General features: G+C 42.6%; 1 protein-coding gene across 1 annotated transcript in view; it reads right to left on the reverse strand.

Moving 5' to 3' along the window:
* Nucleotides 1–21,293, reverse strand: part of LOC124554135 (coiled-coil domain-containing protein AGAP005037-like) — a 252,543-nt gene extending 231,250 nt beyond the window's left edge. The window contains exons 1-2 of the mRNA XM_047128201.1: nt 21,144–21,293; nt 14,022–14,210 (exon numbers count right to left, since the gene is read on the reverse strand). Of these exons, the coding sequence (XP_046984157.1) occupies nt 14,022–14,210; nt 21,144–21,261 (307 nt within the window). The 5' untranslated portion in view covers nt 21,262–21,293. The remainder of the gene's footprint in view (nt 1–14,021; nt 14,211–21,143) is intronic.
* Nucleotides 21,294–26,325: the final 5,032 nt, after the last annotated feature.

Raw genomic sequence — 26,325 nt, forward strand, 5'->3', positions numbered from 1 at the left:
ACTTTGCGGCATTTTCAATTAACGCTGACATTTCAAACTGTGACAGTAACTCGACGGAGTACAGTACGAACCTCTCACTAGCACGGCAGGATGCTGACTGAGCGGCGGAAAGCCATGACACCAAGATGGCCGCGCTAGCCCAGCCCCTAAGGGACACAAACGAAAACGTAATGTACAGGGCTATAACAAATGATTGAAGCGATTTCATAAATTCACTGTAGCTCCATTCATTGACATATGGTCACGACACACTACAGATACGTAGAAAAACTCTAAAGTTTTGTTCGTCTGAAGCCGCACTTCAGGTTTCTGCCGCCAGAGCGCTCGAGAGCGCAGTGAGACAAAATGGCGACAGGAGCCGAGAAAGCGTATGTCGTGCTTGAAATGCACTCACATCAGTCAGTCATAACAGTGCAACGACACTTCAGGACGAAGTTCAACAAAGATCCACCAACTGCTAACTCCATTTGGCGATGGTATGCGCAGTTTAAAACTTCTGGATGCCTCTGTAAGGGGAAATCGACGGGTCGGCCTGCAGTGAGCGAAGAAACGGTTGAACGCGTGCGGGCAAGTTTCACGCGTAGCCCACGGAAGTCGACGAATAAAGCAAGCAGGGAGCTAAACGTACCATAGCCGACGGTTTGGAAAATCTTACGGAAAAGGCTAAAGCAGAAGCCTTACCGTTTACAATTGCTACAAGCCCTGACACCCGATGACAAAGTCAAACGCTTTGAATTTTCGGCGCCGTTGCAACAGCTCATGGAAGAGGATGCGTTCAGTGCGAAACTTGTTTTCAGTGATGAAGAAACATTTTTTCTTAATGGTGAAGTGAACAGACACAATGTGCGAATCTGGGCAGTAGAGAATCCTCACGCATTCGTGCAGCAAATTCGCAATTCACCAGAAGTTAACGTGTTTTGTGCAATCTCACGGTTTAAAGTTCACGGCCCCTTTTTCTTCTGCGAAAAAAACGTTACAGGACACGTGTATCTGGACATGCTGGAAAATTGGCTCATGCCACAACTGGAGACCGACAGCGCCGACTTCATCTTTCAACAGGATGGTGCTCCACCGCACTTCCATGACGATGTTCGTCATTTCTTAAACAGGAGATTGGGAAACCGATGGATCGATCGTGGTGGAGATCACGATCAGCAATTCCTGTCATGGCCTCCACGCTCTCCCGACTTAACCCCATGTGATTTCTTTCTGTGGGGTTATGTGAAAGATTCAGTGTTTAAACCTCCTCTACCGAGAAACGTGCCAGAACTGCGAGCTCGCATCAACGATGCTTTCGAACTCATCGATGGGGACATGCTACGCCGAGTATGGGATGTCTGCCGAATCACTAAAGGGGCACATATCGAACATTTGTGAATGCCTAAAAAAACTTTTTGAGTTTTTGTATGTGTGTGCAAAGCATTGTGAAAATATCTCAAATAATAAAGTTATTGTAGAGCTGTGAAATCGCTTCAATCATTTGTAATAACCCTGTACTTTGTGGATAGCCCTCGTATCTCTGTTGTAACTCATCATGGTCTACAGTGTGTCGACATGTTGCCCGGGCCTGTTCGATCACAGATAGAGCGGGTATGGGACATCATTGTACGATGACTCCAGCATTATCTGCAAGCAGCATGAACTGTCCCTGTATTGACGGAGTAAGTGAAACAGGCACGGAACTCCATCCCACAAACTAACGTCCAGCACCTGTGCGACACCGTGCATGCACGTTTGTACGAGCCGTCTGTTTTAAGTAAGGTCCCTTTGAACATAAGTACACAACGAAACGTTATTTAAAAAAGTAAGTTTATTTTCAGAAAGTACATACTTCACTCTATTTTTCGACATAGTTGCCAAGTTTGTTTATTATCTTGTATTATACCTCTCAACCAATTTTAAAATACCCTCTTCATAAAAACTTGCTGCCTGCTCCGATAACCAAGAGTTCACTGCCGTTTCCACGTCGTCGTCATCATTGTAACGGTTGCCACTGAGGTGATGGTTGAGGTGGAGGAACAGATGGTAATCGCTCGGCGCAAGATCAGAACTATAGGCCGGCCAGAGTGGCCGAGCAGTTCTAGGCGCTACAGTCTGGAACCACGCGACCGCTGCGGTCGCAGGTTCGAATCCTGCCTCGGGCATGGATGTGTGTGGTGTCCTTAGGTTAGTTAGGTTTAAATGGTTCTAAGTTCTAGGGGAATGATGACCTCAGAAGTCCCATAGTGCTCAGAGCCATTTGAGCCATCAGAACTACAGGGTGGGTGGTCTGAAACTTCCCAGCCAAAACTCTACAATAAATTGCGGGCCTGACCTGCAGAGTGAGGTCTTTCATTCTTATGGACAAGGACAATTACCTTTGTCAGCATGCCGCGTATTTTGTTTTGAATCGCTCTGCGTAGCTTTCTCAGGGTTTGGCAGTATGCTTCTGCATTGATAGTGGTTCCTCGTTGCATGAAGTCAACCGTCAAAACACCATGCTTATAACAAAACACCGACACCATGATTTTGTGCTGTGACAGAGTCTGTTTGGCCTTCACCTTTACAGGCGAGTGTATGTGTCTCCATTCTATGCTCTGTTGCTTGGATTCGGGCGTGATATGCGAAACCCACGTTTCGTCTCCAGTTACGATCTGACTCAACAAGCTTTCACCTTCTTCGTGATAACGAGTCAAGAACTTCACCACACACTCAAAACTATGGTTTTTGTGGTCCTCTGTTAGGAGTTACAGGACCCGACGGCAGCACATTTCGCTAAACTTCAGGTGTTCAGAAACAATGTTGTAAAGCACTGATCTCAAAACGATAGGAAATTCGTCTGAGACACCTGTTATTGTGAAGCTCCTGTTCTCAAGAATCCTCTTCGGGAGGACGACGGTTCAATCCCGTCTCCGGCCATCCTGATTTAGGTTTTCCGTGATTTCCCTAAATCGCTTCAGGCAAATGCCGGGTTGGTTCCTTTGAAAGGGCACGGCCGATTTCTTTCCCCATCCTTCCCTAACCAGAGCTTGTGCTCCGTCTCTAATGACCTCGATGTCGACGGGACGTTAAACACTAATCTCCTCCTCCTCCTCAAGAATCCTCGCTTCAACTGAAGCCACCAAAGCAGCCGTAATCAAAGAAGGGCGACCGGAGCGGTCCTCATCATGGACGTTGTCACGGCCACCTTTGAATTCTGGTACCCACTTACGCGCTTTGCTGTCACTCGTAACAGTATCACCCTACACTTCACAAATCTGTCGATGAATTTCTGCAGCAGACAGGTTCCTTGCTGACAAAAACCGTATCACTGAGCGAATCTCACACGCGGCGGGCGAGTTGCATTTTGAAAGCACAGAACAGAACCGTACAGGTTAGCTAATAGCTGAAGCTGAGCACAGTTGTTCCCGAGGCATGCTGCTACACGACGCACGCGCTCGTTGCGGTATGCGCGCGACCTACTAGTGTCTACAACAAAACGGACCTCACTTAAAAAACATGCCTCTTATGTTTGCACCCAACTTTCTGGCGACTACACTGGTTATTAATGTGCCAGCGTTATACATCTGCAATGGCTTATCTCGCACTAACATTATCTTGTAATGTTGCAGTGTTAAACACCTATATTTAAAATCTACTCCAGAAATTTCATTACTCTACATTAATTATTTTTAGGTGTTGCGAATTTTTTTTCTGTCGGCGTATACTGTGAACTGTAATGGTTCCACAACATTTCCTTGGGGGAACGTCAGACGTTACTTTTACGTCTCCTTTAAGAAGGACTTGCTCTATTCTGTTTGGGAAGAACACTACAATTCAAAGCTTAGCTTATTTTCCGTACGCAATATTGTGTTTATTGTTGTTGTTGTTGTTGTGGTCTTCAGTCCTGAGACTGGTTTGGTGCAGCTCTCCATGCTACCCTATCCTGTGCAAGCTTCTTCATCTCCCAGTACATACTGCAACCTACATCCTTCTGAATCTGCTTAGTGTATTCATCTCTTGGTCTCCCTCTACGATTTTTACCCTCCACACTGCCCTCCAATCTAAATTTGTGATCCCTTGATGCCTCAAAACATGTCCTACCAATCGATCCCTTCTTCTAGTCAAGTTGTGCCACAAACTTCTCTTCTCTCCAATCCTATGCAATACCTCCTCATTAGTTACGTGATCTACCCACCTTATCTTCAGCATTCTTCTGTAGCACCACATTTCGAAAGCTTCTATTCTCTTCTTGTACAAACTTGTTATCGTCCATGTTTCACTTCCATACATGGCTACACTCCATACAAATACTTTCAGAAACGACTTCATCACTTAAATCTATACTCGATGTTAACAAATTTCTCTTCTCCAGAAACGCTTTCCTTGCCATTGCCAGTCTACATTTTATATCCTCTCTACTTCGACCATCGTCAGTTATTTTGCTCCTCAAATAGCAAAAGTCCTTTACTACTTTAAGTGTCTCATTTCCTACTCTAATTCCCGCACCATCACCCAATTTAATTCGACTACATTCCATTATCCTCGTTTTGCTTTCGCTGATATTCATCTTATACCCTCCTTTCAAGACACTATCCATTCCGTTCAAATGCTCTTCCAAGTCCTTTGCTGCCTCTGACAGAATTACAATGTCATCGGCGAACCTTAAAGTTTTCATTTCTTCTCCATGGATTTTAATACCTACTCTGAATTTTTCTTTTGTTTCCTTTACTGCTTGCTCAATATACAGATTGAATAACATCGGGGATAGGCTACAACCCTGTCTCACTCTCTTCCCAACCACTGCTTCATTTTCATGTCCCTCGACTCTTATAACTGCCATCTGGTTTCTGTCCAAATTGTAAATAGCCTTTCGCTCCCTGTATTTTACCCCTGCCACCTTCAGAATTTGAAAGAGGGTATTCCAGTCAACATTGTCAAAAGCTTTCTCTAAGTCTACAAATGCTATAAACGTAGATTTGCATTTCCTTAATCTTCCTTCTAAGATAAGTCGTAAGGTCAGTATTGCGTCACGTGTTCCAACATTTCTACGGAATCCAAACTGATCTTCCCCGAGGTCGGCTTCTACCAGTTTTTCCATTCGTCTGTAAAGAATTCGCGTTAGTATTTTGCAGCTGTGACTTATCAAACTGATAGTTCGGTAATTTTCACATCTGTCAACATCTGCTTTCGTTGGGATTGGAATTATTATATTCTTCTTGAAGTCTGAGGGTATTTCGCCTGTCTCATACATCTCGGTCACCAGATGGTAGAGTTTTTTCAGGACTGGCTCTCCCAAGGCCGTCAGTAGTTCCAATGGAATGTTGTCTACTCCCGGGGCCTTGTTTTGACTCAAGTTTCAACGTCTTTCTTCTACGAGTGCTCACCTATGCTATTACCGCAGTGAATTAAAGCAGCCGGCCGAAGTGGCCGCGCGGTTCTGGCGCTGCAGTCTGGAACCGCGAGACCGCTACGGTCGCAGGTTCGAATCCTGCCTCGGGCATGGATGTGTGTGATGTCCTTAGGTTAGTTAGGTTTAACTAGTTCTAAGTTCTAGGGGATTAATGACCTCAGCAGTTGAGTCCCATAGTGCTCAGAGCCATTTGAACCATTTGAATTAAAGCAAAATAAACGGCCCTACTCGTGGCTACACGAGTGGACTCAAGCGTCTCTGCACTAATAACCTATGCTGCACAAACACGTTGTTTTGGGGGTCCCCATACAGCCACGGATCCCGGAGGGGAGGGGGTGGGTATGTGCCTCAAAAAGTTCTTAGCTCTGACTTAATAAAATCTTAGTTCGTGTAAATTTGGAATTTCAACCTAGTGAAACTTTGAAATCTCAGGAATATACAGGCTGAATCAGAAATCTACAGACAAAATTTCTGAGGCTGTCCATGGAGATTTTTTTGAGTAGTTCAGTGTAAGATATCTGTGATCTCCGGTGAATCGTTACGGAATAATTGTATTACCTTTGTTTTCTTGCCTTCATTTATTTTTGCTTTTTTATTGCAACGAACGATCTGCATAACGCTGTGAATGTCGACGGCAGGCGCTGTGCGTCTTCTTTAGAAACACTTGATCCATCCTATTACAGTACAGCCAACTTGACTCTTCGAGCTAAAGACTGGATTCAGTACCGCTCGGTTCCGAGTTTTTTCCGGCTGAGTCAGATGTTCGTTAAAGTGTGTGCAGAGCAGTACGGCTAATCTTACCATCGTATTTTACGGACTATAAGACGCTACAGACTATAAGACGCACTCTAAATTTCAAATATTTTTTTTTAAAGCAGGCTAGCATTTTTATTATCAGACTGGAAAGCGAGACTAAAAGAAATTCTTAGTTTATAAAACCGAAGTGATCTTTAAAATCCCTCAAAACCATTATCTAAACTCTCTTCTTCTTCCTCTTCATCGTCATCGCTGTTCTCTTCATATATACACTATGTGACCAGAAGTATCCGGACACCCCCAAAAACATACGTTTTTCATATTAGGTGCATTGTGCTGCCACCTGCTCCCAGCTACTCCATATCAGCGACCTCTGTAGTCATTAGACATCGTGAGAGAGCAGAATGGGGCGCTCCGTGGAACTCACGGACTTCGAACGTGGTCAGGTGATTGGGTGTCAATTGTGTCATACGTCAGTAAGCGGGATTTCCACACTCCTACACATCCCTAGCTCCACACTTTCCGATGTGATAGTGAAGGGACACGTACAGCACAAAAGCGTACAGGCCGACCTTGTCTGTTGACTGACAGAGGCCGCCGATAGTTGAAGAGGGTCGTACTGTGTAATAGGCGGACATCTATCCAGACCATCACACAGGAATTCCAAACTGCATCCCGCCGGTGGTTCCAGTCCTCCGTCTGGCATGGTTGTGTATGTTGTTCTTAGCACAAGTTGGTTTAAGTAGTGTGTAAGACTAGGGACGGATGACCTGCAGTTTGGTCCCTTAGGAATTCACACACATTTGATCATTTGAAGTTATTTCCCATAAATCAAGGTAATTATGGTAACAAACTCAATAAATCACAGTTACATCATGACTCTGTAACGAGCCAACAGAGACCGCGGCCCCCTCATACCACGATACTCAGACAACATCCCTGAACAAACTCCAAAATTTTGGAGGTGGAGTTCTGGTTCACACTGTATAGGCGCTACCCTGACAGGAGCTGTGGTAGGACGGATCTTTCGGGACGAAAAATGCAGCAGAAGAAGTTGTTTATTGTTACATAGGATGGACAATTCGTCACGCAGAATGCATTCAGATAGACGCAGTTGACTATAAACGAATACTGACAGAGGTTTGTAGGCAGTTTCAAGGTCTAGGAACAGGAAGACGAACTGTCAACGTTTGTGTTGTTGGCGTAGAAGTTGAACGTCTGCGCGAAGGCTGAGAGTCCGCAGCTCGTGGTCGTGCGGTAGCGTTCTCGCTTCCCACGCCCGGGTTCCCGGGTTCGATTCCCGGCGGGGTCAGGGATTTTCTCTGCCTCGTGATGGCTGGGTGTTGTGTGATGTCCTTAGGTTAGTGAGGTTTCAGTCGTTCTAAGTTCTAGGGGACTGATGACCATAGATGTTAAGTCCCATAGTGCTCAGAGCCATCTGAACCATTTGAAGGCTGAGAAGGAAGGGAAGAGGATTAGGGTACAACGTCCCGTCGATGACGAGATTACTCGAGACGATAACAAGCGCGTATAGGAGAAGTACGTCACCAGAGTCCTTTTAAAAGGAACTATTTGGGAATTTTCCTTAAGCGATTAAAGGGAAACCTAGGAAACTCTAGGCCTAAATGTGGGTAGCCAGACGGGCATGTGAACTGCCGTCCTTCCGAATACGAGTCTAGTGCCTAACCACTACGCCACATAGCTCGAAGTAAAAATTGGGACGGCCGGTCACAACCAGTTGTATCTTCGAGTGAAAAAAAAAAAAAAAAAAAAAAAAAAAAAAAACAAGTGGTTTAGTGGACCTGATCTTGTAAGGACGATAAGTAATTAGTTTTCAGGCCAGAAACTGCAGTACAGTGGTGCATTTGCCGCCGTTAGGAGCCATTAAATGTTGGCGAAACTCTCAGCCCGGTACCCTTTCACTTTGCAGAACAATGTGGGACACCGAAATACCAAGGCCCTGAAATCTTGCCGATCTGCTTCCATAGAGTTGTCCCCAGTGCGAGACGGCGATGGGTTTGCGAGTTTCACTGTCAGACTTTGTCTTCTCTCTCTCTCTCTCTCTCTCTCTCTCTCTCTCTGTGTGTGTGTGTGTATGTGTGTGTGTGTGTGTGTGTGTGTGGACGCTCGTGCGCACAATACAGTATTAGAAAAAGTTTTATAATTTAACCGCCTGATGCCTCACATTGATCTCAAACTGCTGCTGGAGTGCAGCCTGAAATGTACCGTGATAGTTTTCAAAATGAAGGGGAGTTCGTTTTGAACATTTTCTATGCTTTCAGGACTTGCTAACTACTTACTACATTTGTTAATGAATAATTAAAAAATGTATGGTTATATGGTCCTTTATTTAAATCACAGAGCGCAACAATCAGTCGTCCTTTTTTTCGCAGGTTTTATTTGGCAAATCCAGATTTCGGCTAGTGCCTAGCCATTATCAATACACTATTTTTTGAGCAGTATTCAAAGAATTGTGACCGACGCCGGAATAACAGGGAACTCACATGCACTGAGACTAAAAACTAGTGCACTGATAATGGGTAGGCACTAGCCGAAATCTGGATTTGCCAAATAAAACCTGTGAAAAAAAAGGACGACTGATTGCTGCGCTCTATAATTTATAAACCATATCACAGTCGCTGAGTGCACCCACGTTCCTCAAGGAAGGTAACCTGATGGTCTTTTATTTATTTTGGTGTGACAGATCTGCCCTAAGAGTATGTAACAGTGTGTGTGTGTGTGAATTCCTCAGGGACCGAACCGCTTCGGTCCCTAGACTCACACACTACTTAAACTAACTTATGCTAAGAACAACACACACGCCCATGCTCGAGGGAGGACTCGAACCTCCGGCGGGAGGGGCTGGGCAGTCCGTGACATGGTGCCTCGAACCGCGCGGCCAATCCGCGCGGCGTTTGTAACAGTATACCTACCATCCGTCATACGGCTATTATGGCATGTGCGAATTACATAACTGTTGAGACTTGTTATTCAACGACTTTAAAACGCAGGGACGAACGTCGTTTAACATTTACCTGCGTGATGTGTGGCTTATGAGCAGCAGCTCGACCGTGAAGTCCAAGTTTTCTCACCTCCCGCCTAATTGTCATAGTACTGGTAGTGGATCTTTATGCAGTTCGGAATTCCTGTATGATGGTCTGGATAGATGTCTGCCTATTAATATTACGACCCTCTTTAACTGTGGGCAGTCTCTGTCAGTCAACGGACGAGGCCTGTACGCTTTTGCCGGCCGTTGTGGCCGAGCGGTTCTAGGTGCTTCAGTCCGGAACCGCGCGACTGCTACAGTCACAGGTTCGATTCCTGCCTTGGGCATAGATGTGTGTTATGTCCTTAGGATAGTTAGGTCTAAGTTCTAGGGGACTTATGACCACAGATGTTAAGTCTCATAGTGCTCAGAGCCATTTGAACAATTTTTGTACGCTTTTGTGCTGTACGTGTCTCTTCACGTTTCCACTTCACTGTCACAGCGGAAACAGTAGAGCTAGGGATGTTTAGGAGTGTGGAAATCTCGCGTACAGACGTATGACACAAGTGACACCCAATCACCTGACCACATTCGAAGTCCGTGAGTTCCGCGGAGCTCCCCATTCTGCTCTCTCACGATGACTACTGAGGTCGCTGATATGGAGTACCTGGCAGTGGGTGGCAGCACAATGCAGCTAATGTGAAGAAAGTATGTTTTGGGGCGTTTCCGGATACTTCTGACCACATACTGTATATCTAGTAACATAACACTGGACATGTATAAAACATGAAGAGGCGAAATATCATCAATGTATTTGGAACATATCGTGGAATTTCTCGTTTTTTTTTTAATGTCATTTAAGGTCTACTAATAGCCTACGTCTGATAGTGTATACATGTAAGTGTGTTTTTGCCAACTACACGCAAGTAATATTTTTATTTTAGTATGCTCGTGCCTGCTGGCTATCGGTGATTTTGCTAAATGGGGACAAATTGCAAGAAAAGATGTCCGAGAGGATAAGAAGCAACTGGCCAGAATGCCTCTTGAAGGTGCAGATAAAATATCTTTGGCTCTAGGTTTCACTGGCTGAATGGGAATGTTCTGAGTGTGCCATTGTTTTAGTTCCACACACAAGACAGCAGTGAGCTGCTATAGTCATTTAGTAGCTACGTCACCCTCCGTATCATCAGAGACACGTCTTCCAGCATGGGAGACAGGGTCACCTGCGGGAAATGCAGACAGATGTACCTCGACTGTGAAGCGATGTGGGAGTATCGGAGTCCCATGAGATGGTTGCCAATGGCCCCTACCCACACACTGGGGCTAAACCAGTGCTGATGGTTCGCTGCCACTGTATTTTGTGGATTTTCCACAGCCCACAGGTGAAGGTTGACGATACCGCTCCTCATCTGTGAATAGCACAGATGATAGAAATGCTAGGGCCATGGTGGCCTGTGCGACAAAACATCGACAAACCGACTTTGTGGAGGAAAGTCTGTAGTTAATAACGCCTGCATGCATTGTATGTAATATGGATAGTGGAGAATGTCCCACACGGTCATCTGGCTTACTGCATGTTGGCGGGTCACCTGCCTAGTGCCAAAACAGGGTCCACACTCAAAGATCTTTCATCTCTACGTTCAAGAGGGTGTTACCTCCCCTGGAATGCAGTTCTGACTTTGCGTCCATATCACCTTTTTTGATTCTTATCCTCAGAGGGATCCTTTCCTGCAGTTTGTCCCCAATTAGCAAAATTTAACAAAATCACCCATTTTATGCCACAAGGTACGCTTGAAAATGGCCATATGTTGAATTTGGCCAATAGTGGTGAAAAGAGCAAAATATATAGTCTCGACGGAATTACATCTCTTGAATTAAACGCTAGCAGAGGAGGCGCAAATTGTTCGCGTTTCATCCTTAAAGCCGCTAGTTACTGTAGCTAATTTGACCTGGTGTCACTAGCTGCGGGATTAATATTGTGCATCACACAAGGGTAAGAACAAATGCAAGATAGAAGCCAACAATATTATGAGGGAACGAATGACAACCACAAGTGTTAGTAAAAACGGGGTAACGTGAGAAACACCAAGAAAACAACGTGTGAGCAGACAACTGGAAAGCAAACCTAGCCAGGAACAAGACATACATGACAAACATTACATGTTAATAAAAGAGGAGCAACACCAAGAAAAACACACTGAGAAAAGCTCTGGTTGCCAAGGGTGTTCAAGCTTTCTCACATGGACAGTCCACCACCTGTGTAGGATTGTGTATGATACTTAGCCAGTAAAAGTGGGCAGTTTCAGAGTGTCACCAGAGCAAATTGGAGACAGCTGGAGGGTATCGATTAAATTTTAAACGTAATTGACAAGTTACTGCCATGTTTAATTGGTGTTAATTGAATTTCAATCCATTAAGCTGTCATGAAGACAACTTCTAGATCTGTACGTCATGCATGAGCTCAAATTAATCTGATTTTTACCCTACAGGTATTTCGCGATGTGTGTCTGGGATAAGTACACGGCCTGACTATATGATCTCAGAATCTTAACACCGAATGTTCCATGATGCACAATGGCTCCATTGTAGCGTCTGCCACTGGATTTTGTTGAGCTTTTCCTTGATTCTCTCGCGATAACCAAACAAACCCTTGACGAAATGTGCCGTTGGTTTTTGGATCTTCTAACTCTCACCAATTAGCTCTACCAACTGAAGGTCCCAGACTCATTGTCAATACTCATAGACCAAATGATGCTGTTAGCACCAAGCAGATCTTTAAACTAAACTCTGCCTGACAGGTCGTGAACACCCAACGGTACCGACCGCCCGCCATGTCATCCTCAGCCCACAGACATCACTACATGCAGACATGGAGCGGCATGTGGTCAGCGCAGCACTTTCCCAGCCATATGTCAGTTTATGAGGCTGCACACTACTTCTCGATCAAATAGCTCCTCAGGTTTCCTCAGGAGCTCTGACTGCGCCCCGCTTGCCAACAGCGCTCGGCAGACCTGATGGTCACCCATCCAAGTGCAGCCCAGCCTGACAGTGAGGTGAACAATATTTCCTTAGCATTCTTCCTATCAGTCTTTGCGGACACTACTTTTTCCATCAACTTTCAACTGTGTGCTGCTCCAGACCCACATTGTTTTATAGCATATGGTTGTAACTGTTTCCAGTATTTTATCACTTTAGTGTAATCAAACAATAATGGGTCTTCCCACATATCTGTGGTCATTTAACGCTGCTATGGATGATACTGAAGAACTTCGAAGTATACTGCAGCCAAACACTAAAAATTTCGATTAATGCTATTGTTTGTTGTTTTGATGGAAATCCAACTGTTTCAAGTCCTGTGTTCCATTTCCCTGGAGGCTGTGATTAGAGAGAGAACACACTCCATACATTGAACCAAACAGCCACAATTCTCATTCTGGAAGACTGTAATACGTGCACCACCATCTACTTAAACTCACCTCTAGTCTACCGACTCGACTGGGAGATGGTAGTAACTGGACACTCTTCACTGTCTGTGAAGCAGTTTACAAATCAAGTGCAAGTATCTATCTGCGAGGTCCACTCTCCACTAATTGAAATCACAGCCAGAAATCCAGATAGATCAGTTCACACATATCAAGTCTCACACTTGTTCATGTGGTGTTCCACTGCTACATTTGGATTTATCTGGAGTAGGTGCACAAGATTAGCAACAGGACAAAAATAGCACCGTTGCATGTTGCCAGCTTATTCAGTAACATTATTATACAATCCACGCTAAGTTTCTCGAAATGGTCTCCTAGTCATTATTGCGAATTGGAGATTTGGAGTGCAATAAGATACATTTGTCTGGCATCATTTTATTGGCTTCCACTATGTTATAACTCTGTTTTGAGCTGATATATAGCATTGATCTTTGATCATGCCATCTGTGAGCTACCATTATTAGGCTGATTCTTTGCTGGAGTGTCCTTATATGCATTCTGGGGTTCCTCCAAACGCTCTTCTAAACACATTCCAAGAGTGTCCTCCAGATACTGTGTTTTGATAAGGCCATATGTGAGCTATCAGTAGTAGAGTTGACTGAAGTAATTCCTCTAGTATATTCTGGTTGATTCTTCTGAAGTCCCTGGGTTTTACCGTGCCACTTGAGAGCCAATGTTTTAGTGCCAAACTCCCAAGTACTCTGGGTGGAACATATCATCTGAAAGCCAATGGTTTGGGGGCATATTCCAAAGTCATTTTAGAAGGCCCTCCCAATTACTCTCACGGGATCATGATATCTGAAAACCAATGATTTGGTGCAATGCTTCAAAGACTTTCTTGGAGGGTCCCCCAAGTATCATGGAAGGATCATACCGTCTACAAGCTGGCACTAATAAAGTTGTATGGTGAAGTCTGAAGGACCAAACATTCTGGTATGGTCCTGACATGGATTATACCATCTGAAAGCTAACAGATTCTGGAAGGATCCCTCAAGTACTTTGAGTGAATTATGTGAAATAGCAATGGTATAGGTGACTGGCGAAAGTCCTTCAGGACTTTATATTAGGACCCTCTCAAGTACTCTAGGTGGCTCAGGCAATCTTTCACCAAGCAGCAAAGCGGACTGTTTGTGACGTTTATCAAATGCTTGTTGGTAGGTCCCTCCCATGCACCCTGATTGTATCATGGAATCTGCAAGCCGACAGTAAAAATGTCTGGTGATATGACCCAACTCCAATCTGAGAACTCTAGGTTGAGCATGACCTGAGCTTTCTTATCTGTGGTGAACTGTCCTGAGGGCGAAAAGCAGCATTAGGATGTGAGTTAGGGCCAGCGTGAGGGGTGAATAAAACGAGCATACAGGGGTGTGCGCAGGGACACAGGGCAGCTGCTTCAAGGAGTGGCCAACACTGGCCTGAGACTGACCTGCCGTCGGAGAATAGACTGCGTCACGTGGGGATGGCAGGGGCAAGAAGGGGCCATAGAGCCTGTCTGGGGGCACAGGGGGCCCGCCCCCCATCCCCGGCTTGCCAGCAGGGGACAGGGGGGACCCCAGGGGGTTGTGCTGGTATGTGCGCACTGGTTTGGGAGGGGGCACACCGCCTGGCCCGCCACCTTCAAACACAACACCAGTATCTATCAGCATGCACCGCCACCACTTGACAACACTCCCACATACACCAGAGTTTTACGTTAAAACAGCTTAACGTTCTGCCGATGAACACTTTTCCTGTCACGACACACAAAGTCTCTGAGAAGTCCCTGTAGCTCTCTTGACAATTTCAGACAAATATTTGTTTTATAGGCTTCCATATTCGTAAGAGCAGCTGAACTTCAAGTACCACAGCAAACAATGCATGAGTACATTTAAAAAGATTTGAAGGTGTTAAGACCAATGTATGTGAAAAAAATTATCTAAGACATGGAGACGTGGGTTAAAGACTTGTGTGCTTTGTTGCCTCTAATGCCAAGTCTCCCTCAAGTTTGCAAGATGTGACTGTTCGTGCGGGGAGAATGTGGTTTTCTGGTCTAAGGAAAATCCCCATTATGTGCACAAGCTGGGCTGGGAGGAAGCCACATCAGATTGTAGAAATGAACAAACAGTCATCACATTACCTGTTCAGGACTTTTTTTTAGGGATACGTGAACAGAAATACTTCCACATGTTGCAAACATGATTAATACCTCAGGCGGAGGAGAAGAGAATCACAGATCAAGTGTGGTTACAGTAGGACAGAGCTCCAACATACTTTGCTGCAGGTGCAAGAGTTCCCCAATGAACGATTTGGAATACACATGGTTCAGCAACATCTCCAGCTCCATCTAAAAGGCAACAACGAAGCACAGACCTTACACAGTGGACAACTCGTTATGAGGGACAATCAAGTCGCTTGTGACCAACGTCAGTGCAAGACTAATGAAGAATGGTTGCAAAAGTGTTGAGGAAGTTTTTTGAAGCATAACTCCTGAATACTCTGTGAGATGTCAAGGATAACAAGGGGGCACACAAGTCTCAGTGTAAGGCACATATACATTCGCTGGATACATAGTTTTCATATGCAGGTACTTCAATTTAAATATATTGTTTCGACCAAGGAGTACAGGGACTTCTCAGAAACACTTAACATAGACTACTGGGTAAATCCATATGGCATGAATCCTGACTTGTGTACAGACTTCACCAGATGCTTCGTTACAGAGACAACAACTGTTAGCATGTATCATCACCACCACCACCAAATGTCAGTATTCCCAGACACACCAAGGTTTCTGTTAAGAAAACAGCTGTGCCTATTGATGGAGAAAACGTTTTCTGGTCACCAAGTAATACACTATTGGGTAATTCGAAACAGTATGAACTTTTACTCTTGGAAGAAACACCAACACCCAGTTTATTACAATAATAGGAAACACAATATCTGCAGAGTGTGTGTGTGTGTGTGTGTGTGTGTGTGTGTAATCAAGACTTTTATGTTTTCTTATATGAACCAACAATTCAAAAGTATACCATGGCTTATATCTATCATGAAACTACTGTTCTGGAATTATTTCTCTAACAGTTTCTGAAGATTACAGCACAGTTGGTGCACTGAAAGACAAAATAGCAGAAACTCTGAAGAAAGTGGCAGCATAATTTCCATGCTACATCCTACGCACATCAGACAAAATATTAGAGACCCCAAGGATCAATCACTCAAGCTAATGCCATGTAACACAGTCTCTTGCCTTGATGGTGGCCTCAGTTGGACGAGAAAAAAAGTCCACATCATACTTCAGGTATGTCGTACCCATCTGAAGCCAGTTATAATGGACACATTGACTGCTACATTTTACTTGCTATTCCAAATAATATGAAACATTTTACACTGGGTTAACATTGGGTGATTTAGCACACTAGTTGAGGTGTGATAAGTTGGTCTAGTATTAGTCAAATCAGGAGTGTATACATGCAATGTATACGTACCCTGTGAACTTGGTTGCTGTAACATTGAAAAATGGGGTAGCCGCTGCCTACTACTCATGAGGATGTAGGAGAAAGTGCAACACTTCGTCACCAACCATGTTAAAATAAACATTCTGGTTCATGATCTAAAACGTGAAAGGGCCATGGTACGAAAAATGCACCATCAGCCTCAACTATAACCTTCCCACACTGTGGGTTCAGTGTCTCATTGGGATGTCGGTCATTTCCACACCATGCATCATTTGAAAAAAAAGAGGCAAAATGGCGATTAATCAGACCACATTACATGCCTCCGGTTTGTGTGTTATTTGGGTCGTTGGAAATGTGTATCTTCATGTGATGCTGTGAGCAATGACCATATTTCCTTATAACTACTTAAAAAAAGGCGTGCATTTATATTAGCACATATTACTTGTATTCTTACTAGTCTTCCTTCCTGAATATTATTCTACAGCAACTACAAAACTAGTCCTCTGCCTGGCCCCTTTTCTTTTAATGTATAAGTTTCCTTTTGTATTCATTATGTGTCAGTTACTTTAAAATTGGAACTCGGTGATTAATTTTTTCTAGAAGGACCATGTGAATACCTAATAGTTTTTTCCAAAATAATATGTGTATATTCATTTCATGAGTATGTATTGAAGATCCCAAGCCAATTCAAAATGTCCATTGGATGGAGTTTCCTACCCAGTGTTTGGTCAGAATCGATATAGACATACATTCACTGACAGCAGAAATACCTGAAGGATTTGTGACTGATTTTCATCGACAAGATATGACACAAATCTCTGGCAATCGTCAGTTAGAAATTTTATATGGTCACTATCTTGTGCCGTGTTACATGGCAATGAGAGGTATATTTCCTTTAGACATGTTGGACAGTCTTCATTTATTCAGCAACAAATCGAGCAATTTCATTCATGGTGTTATCAGGGGTAAGTCGAAACACTATAGCTGCTTTCTGCCATTGTCTCAAGTCGACCCATTTTATTCCACTGATTCCGTACACCCAGAATTTATGTCAGCAGTGGAGGGTCACATGACTGCCTAGTATTGTTTCTACACCATCTGCAGCGCTTCAAAGCGACAAGTTTGCTCTTTCTAAAGGGCTGATCAATATTTTGCCTGGCGAGCGTATGTTAAATGGCATAATAAAACGACAGTGAAGAAATCGAGATGTGTATGATACAAGTGAAGCACAGAATTTAATCTGAAACTCGAAGGTCATAGAATCTATTGTGAATACATGAGCATATCAAGCGAAAGACAACTTCTCTGAGAACTAAAGATTAAAGATGCAAAGTTTAAGAAGTTGGAACTCTGATTAGACAACATCAACCCAATCCCCAAGCTTCACTGATCCAACAAATACCAAAGGATGTGCAAACCATTGACAGCAAGCTGTTCAGACATAATGTATTTGCTAAGTCTGTATTCAACTATGTTTCAGATCAGCTGTTGCCTTGCCTGAGAATACACTGTTCCTTAGTATTTTCTCCTGATAATGCAGTAACTTCCATTACATTTAAATCACATTCCATCATATTTACACAGAAATAATGATAATTGTGAAACCAATTTTTCAATGCAGCATGGTCATTTTTGAAGTGTTGCCTATTAGGTACAAATATAACGTGGAAATGTCCCTGACAGTGACAGAGATCTTTTGAAAGAAACAACAGTAATGGCATCTGTTTACCTTTACATATAAAACTGAGACCCAGCTGTCAATTCAGTTACATTGTTTCATCATTCCAAATCTACTAAAAGAATTGAATCCAATTTCTAAAAGTCCACTGCAAAATAATGACCTTGGCATATTCTCATTAGACGAGGCAAACCCATTGATATTCCAAAGCCAAAATGAGCTTTGTAAAGAATATTGAAAAAGTTATTACGGCATATAAAAAGTAAGAATCATGCAAAGAAGCAAGAACAAAAGAGTACAAAAAATTTGTTTTTAAAATATAAAATAGAATTTTTGAAAAGAAATACAAATATGATAAGAAAAAGCTGCATCAATATTTGCTGTGTGTATTTGTTCTGTTTACCATAACGTTGCAATTCAACGAAACAACTTCTCAGGGCTGAAACCAAAAACAGAAGAAAAACAGAAAAAGTATAAAGAAATCATCTGCACTAGTAACAAAGCCACTACCAACTCATAGTAAACATCTGACATCACATGTCATACAAGTTTGAAATGAGCTGCAATTCAGTTATTGACTAGATGAAACTATAAATAAACCAAAACGTCTAGAAACAAAATGAATCCATTTTTTTGCTCATTGCTATCTTTCTTTAACATGCTGGAACCACTTGTAAGTACTAAATAATTATTCACTAAATAATCCAATTTTTACTTTTTGCGCTGTCCACCATTATTCCTGTCACCATATTTCCTTATTACTACTTAAAAAAAGGCATGCATTTATATTATCACATATTACTTGTATTCTTACTAGTCTTCCTTCCTGAATATTATTCTATAGCAACTACAAAACTAGTCCTCTGCCTGGCCCCTTTTCTGTTAATGTATAAGTTTCCTTTTGTATTCATTATGTGTCAGTTACTTTAAAATTGGAACTTGGTGATTATTTTTTTCTAGAAGGACCATGTGAATACCTAATAGTTTTTTCCAAAATAATATATGTATATTCATTTCATGAGTAAGTATTGAAGATCCCAAACAAAAATGTTTTCAGTTTTTACTTTTTGAGCGTCTGTGCGTTGTATTACCTAGAGTGATCAATAGTTTTTGTAGTAACATCATTGTTCTATTATCACTCTATTGGGGTATATGTTAGTTTGCTGTTCACCTGTAATTTTCACAAATTTACTCGTTTAAATTTATCATAGGTTACCACAAATATACATATCGATGTCTCTGTTGTAGCCCTCAATTTTTTCTAGCATTTATTTGAAACCCAGGTGTGCAAATTGTGCTTGAAAATATATGTTAACAATTACATCATGTGTCAGTTTAGACTACAGTTGCTGGAACTTGTCATTTGACACTAGTTTTATCTTGCTGTCTCAAAGTGCCAAGAAGTTTCGATGTGGGAATGTTAGAGAAGACCAACAAGTTATGCTACCATCAGAGGTGGATGTCAGAAAGAATGGGTCAGTATATAAATGAAGATTATCTTAGCCATATTACTTTTTAGCTTTCATTTTGTTTCTTTTCTCCTCTTTCATGTGTGAAATGGTGTCAAGCTACCTAAGATACCAGCTAGTGTTGATTGTGATGATGTGTGACAATCGTTTAACTGGCTTGGAAGTACCACAGCGCATACATATACATTGTTTATTACTCTGCTGTTTCTGTCATTCCATGTTTTTACTTTATAAGTTTCCATTGTTTAGTTGTTTCAAACATCAATTAACGAAACTTACACACATATTTCTTAAAAAATAAAGAAAGAACACATCTGGTTTCCTGACTTGCTTCTCTTGTCCAATTTCTATACATGAGAGAACAGTGTTGATTTTCATGAAGCTATAAGTTCAGTTTATTTCTCTAGAAGTTACCTATACAAATATGTATTAGTTACTCTATTCCTTCAGTTTGTTGTTTCACTCAATCTGTGTTTTTTAATTTCAGTTTCATGGCTAAGATCATGGCTTACATCAGTAATGGAAGTCACTCAAATGTATATAAAGAAATAAAAGTTATCCTATAATGAATCCTTGTTAGTTCCCATTGTATTTTTCTTGTCCAATTTATAACTGTGAGATTGTGTCAGACCATCTGAGGTACCTAACAGTATTGATCTTGATTAAGTGAGAGGTTCATTTTACATCTCTGAATCTAGCCTCAATACATAACATTTACTTATTTATTGGCATTTCTTGTTCACATCATTCTGTGTTTTTACTGTTCCAGTTTTTATTCTTAAGCTATTTCCTACATTATATAATAGTTCTCAATTAATATGTTTCAAAAAATGAAAGTGATCTTAAAATGAACTGTTAGTTGCTTTTGTTCCACTGATAGGTCGGGGACATTCCCAAATGACCTGGCGAGCAGGTTGTTAACAGTGATGATGCAGGATGCCTATTTTACTACATCTGAACTTTGGTTCATACATTTATTCGCTCATTTAAATAAACTGAAGAATTCGCCATGTTGGTCATATTTTGATTTATTTGAATAGATTACCAATACAGCTTTTGGCCATGCTCACATCTGTAAAAGGGGAATAAAAACATAAGGGTATGACAGTTTGTGCACCAAGACCATGAACATGATACATACACAGGAAAAGAAGTGAGCTGATTACGTTAGAAAGACTGATGATGCACATAACACAAAGTTACAAATTAAATTGTTTTAGTTATATCTGGAATATTTATACAGTGGTTAGCAGTTAAGATTGGTGCCATCGGCATTGGCGGAAGGGAAAAAGTAAACATTTAATATTTTACTAAGAGTAATTAAATGTCAAAAAATGCAGTGGAAGCTTAGAGTAATACATATCCTGATTTGGTATGATCTTTGTTTCAGTAGAGTGATGTTAAATAAGATGCAATGGTGAAATACTGAGATAACAAAGAAGCATCATTTAATTATATCGAAAAATTTGTGTGTTAAAAGTAGTATTATTATGCATCTTGTCAATAAGTTCAGTTTACGAATAGATGTATTGTGCATCACTGATTCATTTAAGATAGATGGCATACTAATTTTTCATGTGAAATAATAGGTTCGGATTTATGTTCCTCAAATTGTGAAATATTTAGTTTTTATGTCTCTCTTATTGATCAAGGGTAATCTATTCGAACAAATCAAAATTCTGTGAATTCCACAGCTAATTCCAATTTTAAGGTCACTGGCCTCCTGTAAAAATTCAAGCGCTTTAATTTCATTTATTATTTTCTCTGTTTGTTAATTCTGTATTTCTTATTGTTCCTGTTAGTTTCTTGCAACAAATAGTAGTTCTTGTACTGGGGTATTTTTTAAAAAATAGAAATAATCCTAGAGTTCATCCTTGGGGAATCTAATTTCTTTTTGCCAGTGCTACTGATGCCAGGGTAAAGAAGTGATGTGGGCTCGCGACTTTGGAGGCAGATGACACACTGACCTGCAGCCTTGGGCCCCACGACTGCAGGGGAGTAGGTGCGTAGCAGGGCCCCACCCCTGGGCAGCGTGGCTGCTCCCCCGGGGGCGGTGGATGGGCCGGGCGGGTACGAGTGCGTCATGTAGTAGGCCCCTGCGCCGGAACTCTTGCTGCTCGCCTGCACAGTAGAAAAAAAACAACGTCAGGTTCAACACACACGCATCAAGACTCTGGCTGAAACAGGAATGATAAAATTACACTACTGGCCATTAAAATTGCTACAGCAAGAAGAAATGCAGATGATAAACGAATATTCATTGGACAAAGATATTATACTAGAACTGACATGTGATTACATTTTCACGCAATTTGGGTGAGATCAGTACCCAGAAAAACCACCTCTGGTCGTAATAACGGCCTTCATACGCCTGGGCATTGAGCCAAACAGAGCTTGGATGGCGTGTACAGGTACAGCTGCCCATGCAGCTTCAACACGATACCACAGTTCATCAAGAGTAGCGACTGGCGTATTGTGACGAGCCAGTTGCTCGGCCACCATTGACCATACGTTTTCAGTTGGTGATAGATCTGGAGAATGTTCTGGCCAGGGCAGCAGTCGAACATTTTCTGTATCCAGAAAAGCCCGTACAGGACCTGCAACATGTGGTCGTGCATTGTCCTGCTGAAATGTAGGGTTTCGCAGGGATCGAATGAAGGCTAGAGCTACGGGTCGTAACACATCTGAAATGTAACGTCCACTGTTCAAAGCGCCGTCAATGCGAACAAGAGGTGGCCGAGACGTGTAACCAATGGCACCCCATACCATCACGCCGGGTGATACGCCAGTATGGCGATGACGAATACACGCTTCCTATGTGCGTTCACCGCGATGTCGCCAAACACGCATGCGACCATCGTGATGCTGTAAACAGAACGTGGATTCATCGGAAAATATGACGTTTGGCATTCGTGCACCCAGGTTCGTCGTCGAGTACACCATCGCAGGCGCTCCTGTCTGTGATGCAGCGTCAAGGGTAACCGCAGCCACGGTCTCCGAACTGATAGTCCCTGCTGCTGCAAACGGTGTCGAACTGTTCGTTCAGATGGTTGTTGTCTTGAAAACATTCCCATCTGTTGACTCAGGGATCGAGACGTGGCTGCACGATCCGTTACAGCCATGCGGATAAGATGCCTGTCATCTCGACTGCTAGTGATACGAGGCCGTTGGGATCCAGCACGGCGTCCCGTATTACCCTCCCGAACCCACCGATTCCATCATCTGCTAACAGTCATTGGATCTCGACGAACGCGAGCAGCAATGTGGCGATGTAAACCGCAATCGCGATAGGCTAAAATCCGACCTTTATCAAAGTCGGAAACGTGATGGTACGCATTTCTCCTCCTTACACGAGGCATCACAACAACGTTTCACCAGGCAACGCCGGTCAGCTGCTGTTTGTGTATGAGAAATCGGTTGGAAACTTTCCTCATGTGAGCACGTTGTATGTATCGTCACCGGCGTCAACCTCGTGTGAATGCTCTGAAAAGCTAATCATTTGCATATCGCAGCTTCTTCTTCCTGTCGGTTAAATTTCGCGTCTGTAGCACGTCATCTTCGTGGTGTAGCAATTTTAATGTCCAGTAGTGTAAATTATCCAACCAATTTGGACAGTAATCGTTATAGCCTCTAGCAAACTAAAATTGTGTATTTGTGAGTGGAGTTTTACACTTGAGAACATCTCGCGCATTTTATATTAAGGCTATTCCAGAAACAATATTTTCTCTCGTTAAATGTATACGTAGCTAACATAGTTTTTGAGCTTTCATATACATTTTTAGAAACAGAAAAATTTATAGCTGTTAACAGTATTTCAGCGCTGTTTCAGAAGGGAATAAAGATAAATAAAGAATATTAATCTTTCCTTTGTAAAACCGTTTTTGATTGTTGGGAAACCACTCGTTGCTAAACATAACGGTTATTCTGAGAATTACAGACATCTGTTGTACTCGTTCTGCAGACTGTATGTAATAAGATGCAGCCGAATGTCTTAGGAAAAGCAGTGCAGTTAGCTGGCAGATTTAATTTGATCGGTCTAACGATTTTTGACGACTAAGAGTTTGTCAAGTGTATGTGCGAACTTCCCACTTCTCTTATACGAGTCGTCTTGCTTGATGTACACGGCCGATTCTTTTCTCTGGACACCCGGCCTCTGGAATCTCTATAAACTTCTCCTCCGAAAAATGATGCTAGTTACAGCAACATTATAGACTCTATCTCTACTTGCGATATAATTAGGTACTCGAAGAATACTTTTCAACAACTATCGGTATATTTGAGCTTCACAAAGAACAAAATTGACAGTTCGCACATAAACATTAGACTTCTTGTAAGTCACTCGTATCGTCTCACACTACAAACAAATTTAAGTACATTTAGGAAAGAGTTGGCTTAGCAACCATTTTTCCGTATAGCTTCACTAGATCTTCCAAGGATCGCCCGACGAATACTTGACGGTGCCGTTTGTCCACCGCATCTTTACTTCCTCGCGACTGATTTCATGATTTCACACACGCACACACAAACATGTGACGCGCAGTAGGTAGGATTCTAGCATTATGAATGTTAGCCGCGCGTGACGTATGCCGCAGTGCTATACCGAAATGAAACTCAGTGAAATACAAGTTATTAACTTATTCATTATTCATTTTCACTTACAAATTTTCACATTAAATATGGAAAGTGTCCCCACTGTTGTTGAATACACAATTCAATTCGTCTAATCAGGTTTCCAAACAGAAGCTGTAACATTTCTTCTGTAACAGAAGTGAAAGTGGATATTGCAGTTTTCAATTCATAGATGTATTTTCGACGGTTTTTATAGACAGTTGCTTTCGCTGCACCCCAGAGGAAAAAGTCAGGTGGTGTTAAGGTCAGGCGATCGCGGAGGCCAAAGTCCCTGTGAAATTACGCGATCACCAGAAACATCAGCAAGCAGTGACACTGAAACGCGAGCTGTATGCGCGGTTGCACCATCTTGTTGAAAAAAAACAACCGTTCAGTATTTCACTCAACACAAGTTCTCCTATGAATGGGTACAGAATATCATTGCGGTATCGTTGTGCGTTTGTTTCGTTGAAAAATATGGGACCCATAATCCGGCGTATAGAAATTGCAATCCAAACTCCTATTTTCACAGAATGAAGTGGTTCCTCATGAATACACAATGGATTTGTGGTACTCCACGTACGATAATTTTGCGAGTTCGTGTACCCGGATAAATGAAACCACGCCTCATCAGCGAAAAACGTTTCATTAAGAATACCCCTTCCAATTTACTGAACGAAATTTTTGAACCATTGACAATAATGGAGTCTCTTGCCATAATCAGTATTTTTCAGTTCTTGCTCGACTGTCACTTTGTATGGGAAAAGCTCTAATTTTTTCCTTACAGCTGTGTGGGACGTTCCGAGACTAACATCGATTTCCTGCGCGAGTTTCCTTACTGACTTGTTCGGACTCGTGGGCATTTTATCGGAAATATCGAGTAGTTTATCCTCAGACAAAACGCTAGGACGACCACTTCTCGGCGCATCTGCCACTGAACCCGTACTTCGAAATTTGTTAGTCAAATCTCGCACAGTATCGCGATGTGGGAGTGTTGTCTCCGGGAAAACTGAATCAAATGTTTGACGAACTGAAATTGTGTATTTACCGCCAGCTTTGAACACTTGTTCGACTAAAAACACACGTTCTTCAGTAGTTAGCGTTTTAAAGTGAGAAAAACGAAACAAACGAACAAAGGAACTAAACTTAAACGTTGACTTCAACACATAACGACACACACACACCAACGATACTACTGACGCTGGCTGAGATAAAGGAAACAGTGGAATGTTGGGAGAGTCCACTTGAAGGGAAGTAACCCAGGCAGGCGAACAGTCATACAGCACGCGCGGCTAACAGTCATACTGTACTGCGGAGAGGCTTTTTGAACACCCCGTATAAGTTAGTGTCAGTTACCAGAATGAGATTTTCACTCTGCAGCGGAGTGTGCGCTGATATGAAACTTCCTGGCAGATTAAAACTGTGTGCCCGACCGAGACTCGAACTCGGGACCTTTGCCTTTCGCGGGCAAGTGCTCTACCAACTGAGCTACCGAAGCACGACTCACGCCCGGTACTCACAGCTTTACCTCTGCCAGTACCTCGTCTCCTACCTTCCAAACTTTACAGAAGCTCTCCTCCGAACCTTGCAGAACTAGCACCCCTGAAAGAAAGGATATAGCGGAGACATGGCTTAGCCACAGCCTGGGGGATGTTTCCAGAATGAGATTTTCACTCTGCAGCGGAGTGTGCGCTGATATGAAACTTCCCGGCAGATACTGCAATGTTCGCAGGAGACCTTCTGTAAAGTTTGGAAGGTAGGAGACGAGATACTGTCGGAAGTAAGGCTGTGAAACCGGGCGTGAGTCGTGCTTCGGTAGCTCAGCTGGTAGAGCACTTGTCCGCGAAAGGCAAAGGTCCCGACTTCGAGTCTCGGTCGGGCACACAGTTTTAATCTGCCAGGAAGTTTCTTTAGTGTCAGTTAGTTTAAGTAGTGTGTAAGTCTAGGGACCGATGACCTCCGCAGTTTGGTCGCATAGGAGTTGACATGTATTTGAACACGGATAGACTGCAAATCACACTTAAGTGCATGGTAGAGGGTTCATCCAACGACCTTCCCAATAAAAAACGAACACGTATACACCTCTGTGCGAGCTCTTATTTTCCTCATTGTATTATGATGATCGTTCTCCCTATGTAGCTCGGCGTCAACAAAATATTTTCGCATTCGGAGTAGAAAGTTGGTGATTGAAATTTCGTGAGAAGATCCTGTCACAAAGAAAAACGCCAGTGATTTAGTGAAGTCCACCCCGAATCCTGTATCGTGTCCGTGACATTTTCTCTCTTATTTCGCGATAATACAAAACGTGCTGCCCTTCTGTGAACTTTCTCTATTTACTCCGCTAATCCTATCTGGTAAGGATGCCAAACAGCGCAGCAATACTCCAAAAGAGAACAGACAAGCATAGTGGAGGCAGGCTATTTAGTAAATCTGTTACATTTTCTTTCTGCCAATGAAACGCAGTCTTTGGTTAGCCTTCCCCACAACATTTTCTGTGTGTTCTTTCCAGTTCAAGTTGGGGAACTTAAATGGGAATCCTTG

Source organism: Schistocerca americana, chromosome 11 (genome assembly GCF_021461395.2).
Source record: "Schistocerca americana isolate TAMUIC-IGC-003095 chromosome 11, iqSchAmer2.1, whole genome shotgun sequence".
NCBI classification, from domain to species: Eukaryota; Metazoa; Arthropoda; class Insecta; order Orthoptera; family Acrididae; genus Schistocerca; species Schistocerca americana.